This window comes from Amblyomma mixtum, chromosome 3 (assembly GCF_055824585.1).
Source record: "Amblyomma mixtum isolate Tamu chromosome 3, ASM5582458v1, whole genome shotgun sequence".
In the NCBI taxonomy this organism is placed as follows: domain Eukaryota; kingdom Metazoa; phylum Arthropoda; class Arachnida; order Ixodida; family Ixodidae; genus Amblyomma; species Amblyomma mixtum.
This window is the reverse complement of record NC_143014.1, coordinates 173808383-173812987: the sequence shown is the minus strand read 5'-3', so window position 1 is coordinate 173812987 and position 4605 is coordinate 173808383. Positions and strand designations below refer to the sequence as shown.

Here is a 4605-nt window from a genome sequence, read left to right as displayed (position 1 = left end):
ACGTTGCGTCTAAGTTCCTGAGAGTCTTATTTGTTACTTTGTCTGGTCCTGCCGCAGATGTTGTCCGCAGTTTTCCAATTGCGTACCAGACCTCTGCGTCTGTGATGTCTGCGTCTAAATTTGGATTAGGAGTCCCCCGGTAGTCTGGTTGTGTGGTACCATCATCCGTGTTTAGATAACGTTCTGCTAGCTCTTTGATTAGGTCTTCAGTTGTACCCTCATATTTATGTATGAGTCTGTACAGTTGACTTTGTTGCACGGGACGTGTTTGTTCTGGGTCGAGCAGGTGTCTTAGAAGATGCCATGTCTTCTTATTTCCGAGCTGTCCATTGACGCTTTCACATATTTGGTTCCATTGTTGTGTTTGGAGAGTAAGTGTATGTTCCTCGATTCGCCTCTCGATTTCAGCGATCTTTTTGCGTAGTCGCTTGTTGTGTTTTTGCTTCTTCCAACGTTTTTGGAGGCCTTTTTGTGCCTGCCACAGGTGTAACAGTTTTGAGTCTGCAATCTGCTCCTCCTTCTCAACTGGCACCACAACGCTAGTGGAGCTGACATCCTCATTCAGGGAGATAACCCAGTCGCTAAGGTTAGAGATCTCCTTTGGAGCTGTTTTGTCGCGAAGTTGCCTGAACTTGTCCCAATCCGTGGTTCGTATTTCTTTTGCTTTGTTTTTAAGTTTTGTCGTGGGGAAGGTGATGCTAAGGATGAAGTGATCACTACCAAGGTTTTGCCCGGTGTTGACCCACTTTGCGTCCTTGACGTTTTTAGAGAGGGATAAGTCTGGAGATGTGTCGACACATACACTGTTTGGGGTGAAATGCTTGGTAAGTGGGTCTTTGAACCCACCTTGTGTAGACAAAAAATGCCTTGTGCCATGCCACTCTTTAGCCAAGCTACCCTGGCACCATTAAAGGACTACAGACACCAAATTTTTGCTTGCACGTTTTCCTTATTTCAAATGATGCATTAGACATTAGTTACATGAATGACTGCATGATATTCACATACGACTGCTAAATAATTTATAATTGAATTTCTTCTTGACGCTGTTTTGGTTTCAGTTTCATCAACCGAACGATGGCTATGACGTGTAGTTGGACACAGGGTCATATGAGGCAGGGAAACAAATAGCAATATAACTGCCGATTCCAGCTCTTGAAGCAGGAGAGTTCAAGTGTTGTAATGAATTAAAACTACTTATCAGCGTTTATATTGTAGATTTTTCAAGCCTCACATCATAGCCATAGTTCAGTTGATGAAACCGAAACAGCATACGAGAAGAAATTCAATAAACAATTATTCAGTGTCATAGGCAAATACCACGCCGCGATAAATGTATTCTAATGTCTAACACATCATTTGAAAGAAGAAAACATGCAACTAAAATTAGGTGTCCATAGTCCTTTAAAATAAGTCATCATTATCACCATCCATTACTCCGTCTACTAAAAAGTCAGAAGGGTGACCATATTCTTTTGTTGAAGCATTTGTAGACAAATACTTACTTTGGCACTTGATGCAGACAGGTCGTATTGCTAAACTAAGAATTTCAGATATTAAGGCATGCAGGCAGACGATAAGCATGGGAAAAACTTCAAACAAAAACAAGGTTAGGCAACAAAAAATCCTAAAACCTGTAGCTGTGAAATTGTCCTCCAATGTAATGTAGTGAACTGATAACTAGAGATGCTGTTTTTTTTTTTATTTCATTTTTGTGGCATCTTTATGAGACTTACAAAGAGCTAGAAATGACATCTCCATTTACAATCTTTTTCAGCAAATACAATGCAGCCATTTTTTTTTTATCAACACCATTGTTTTTCAATCATCTATGGAACGAAGGCTCTACTACATTGTTCAAAAGCGGCTTTGAAACAGGCTGCAGAAAACCAGTGTGATCTAACCATGCATAAAGGAAAATCCCCCTGTGATAAGGTGGGCCAATTAGGAATTAAAATAAGTATACAGATTCACATGTAAATATGCCTTTATGGGCCTTTGCACACTTTATTTGAGACCTCATTCAAAACTCGAAAACAGTCTTCAATTTGTGAAACTCTCCATAAGGCATGCATGCTTGGCAGCGAGATGAACCTGCCAAAGAAGTGCTGACCTCCCGGCAGTCAGCAGACACAGTTACTTTTTCTTGGCCTGCAACCCTGCGCCTGCATTAAACTTAAAAAAGATGATGTCACCATCTTCCACAACATAGTTTCGGCCTTGTTGCCGGTACTTGCCAGAGGCTTTAACAGCTGCTTCTGAGCCTTCCTCTTTGAAGTCGTCAAACTTCATCACCTCAGCCATGATAAAGCCTTTCTCAAAGTCTGTATGGATCTTTCCAGCAGCCTGTGGTGCTTTAGTATGCTTCTGAATTGTCCATGCCTTGACTTCATCTTTTCCAGCCGTGAAGAAGTACATCAGCTGTAGTGCCTTGTATCCAGTCACAATTATCTTGTCCAACACAGAAGTCACCTGAGCAAAAGAACAAACTGCTGCAGTAAATATGTTTATATTGCAGCCAGCATGCTGCAAACACCACACCCACAATTCCAGATTAAAGGTTTTTATTACCCAACATTACTTTCAAATACTGGCTCGAAGTTGAGGCTTTCAGTATCATGCCTTGTGTACATGTGACAATGGTGGCACAGAATGAGAGCAGTGATATGCCAAGGAAGATGCCATTATACTATGCTCACATTTGCGCCTGTCAAACAGTGCCACGAGAAAGCTTCTTTGAAACTAAATGGGTCAGTTAAAGTGGCACTACAGTTAACTTCAATAACAGCTATGTGCTAGCTGTAAAAGGTTTGAAAGACACCTATTAGTATTCATATGTGTTTCAGAGCTTTCGTTTCTTAACAAAATGTGGAAATTGCTGAAAACTTTGTCAATGTCCTAAAAAAAATGCCCTTAATGAGGTTTGGTACATCATTTGGTCAAGAATACGTCTGCAAATTAACTTTTTACTTCTAGTTGTCTTTTTGTTTTAAGTGCTTTATCACAGCGGGATTCTAACTACTGAGTCGCAAAAACTTTGAGCGAGTGATACGTGAAAAAAAAAAATGAGCTGGCGGGAGCCTTGCCTCCCGCGTGGACATCTTCGCACGTGCAAAGCGCTTACCTTGTTCTCCTCCTCGTAGGCTTTTTTTTGCTCGGCGTCCATTTCGATGAGCTTGTGCTCGAAAGCGCCGCTAAATGGAATCACAGCAGCGCCTGGATCATTCTTGTCGACCCACTCCTTGATCTTCGGCAGCCACTTGTTCTTTTTACGAATGAAGTCCTTTTCAGCCAGATTTACCAGGTAGATCATGGGTTTGGCGGTGATGAAGAGGTGCTTGTTGAGCACTTCAATCTCATTCACGTTCCAGTCAAAGAAGCGCAAATGCTTTTTTTCATCGCAAAGCACGCCTCGGATCTTGATCAAAATGTCGTATTCGGGCTTCATCTTCTTGTCGGCGCCTCTGAGCACAGTGCGTTCCATTTTGTCGATGGCTGCCAATAGGTATTCCTCATCCTTCTTTCGAAGTTCCTCGTTGATAATGTCTATGTCGCGGACAGGGTTGACGTCGCCTTCAACGTGCGTCACGTCTTCGTCTTCGAAAGTGCGACACAAGTGGAAAAGCGCATCACAGGCTCGAATATGCGACAGAAACGCGTTTCCCAGACCCTGGCCATCGCTGGCACCTTTCACAAGGCCGGCTATGTCAACCACGTTGAGAAATGCTGGCACCTTGCTCACCGGCTTGAAGTATTCGCAAAGGTAGTCGAATCGAGCATCGGGAACAGCGACCCTGCTCTCGTTTGGGTCGATCGTGCAGAACGGAAAGTTCTCGGCGGGCACCTGGTTGGCTGTCAACACGTTGAAGAAGGTGGATTTGCCCACGTTAGGCAGGCCGACGATCCCAACTTTGAGGTTCGTGCCAACGCGACCGATCAGAACAGGTCGCTCTGTCTCGTCTTCCTTTTTCTTCGGCGGCATGTTCAAATTAACGGACCGGCGGGCGGAGACGTTCGACCGACAACGTGTTTGGTTTCAGGTAGCAGGCTGCGATTCGACAATCAGTGACAGCGTTTTGGGACTGGCTTATTTGGCGCCGCCACGTTTAGCGACTTCACTGACTTCACCCTAAAAAAAAAAGCTCAAGGAGGTAAGCGAAGCGGTGTTGAGTGGTGCAAGTAATACAAGAAAACGAGATTTTTTCTTTTTTAGAGCAAGAAAGGTCAAGAGTGCAAGTTAACAAAAAAATTACAAAAGAAAAAAATGTTTGTAATGGTAGCTGTATGAAAATTTTCAATTATCATGCTAAAGATTTTCGCCGACGTTTAAAATTAGCAACACGAATATGAAAGCCAATTTAATAGCTACTAACCTTCGCCAAATTATTTAACATAATTTTGGAAATCTAAGTAGCAACGAATTATTATTTAGAAAAATGTAGCATTTTAAATATTGTTCTTTTTTTTGTAAACAAAAAACTATAAAAATATGCTATGCATTTATCTTAACAACGTCCAGATGGCGTCGAAAGACTGCAGGGATAAGTGGACGGATGATGGAAGCATTGAAACATGGCTGTGGAAAAGGCCATCGAAGCGTCGGTG

At 42.5% G+C, this 4605-nt stretch overlaps 1 protein-coding gene across 1 annotated transcript; it reads right to left on the bottom strand.

Annotated features, from left to right (window-relative positions):
- Positions 1–1981: 1981 nt before the first annotated feature.
- On the bottom strand, positions 1982–4160 carry LOC149352736 (obg-like ATPase 1). The gene is made up of 2 exons (XM_089581960.1): positions 3125–4160; positions 1982–2472 (listed from the first exon to the last, which is right to left on the bottom strand). Exons 1-2 carry the CDS (start codon positions 3980–3982, stop codon positions 2137–2139), a joined length of 1194 nt encoding a protein of 397 aa, XP_089438086.1. The 5' UTR covers positions 3983–4160; the 3' UTR covers positions 1982–2136.
- Positions 4161–4605: the final 445 nt, after the last annotated feature.

What these genes read in the sequence shown, in the direction of transcription:
- LOC149352736 (XM_089581960.1), bottom strand. Translation starts at nt 3,982, where the DNA reads ATGCCGCCGAAGAAAAAGGAAGACGAGACAGAGCGACCTGTTCTGATC. An exon ending in CCTACGAGGAGGAGAACAAG is followed by an intron (nt 2,473 to 3,124) that starts GTAAGCGCTTTG and finishes TCTTTTGCTCAG; the next exon opens with GTGACTTCTGTGTTGGACAA.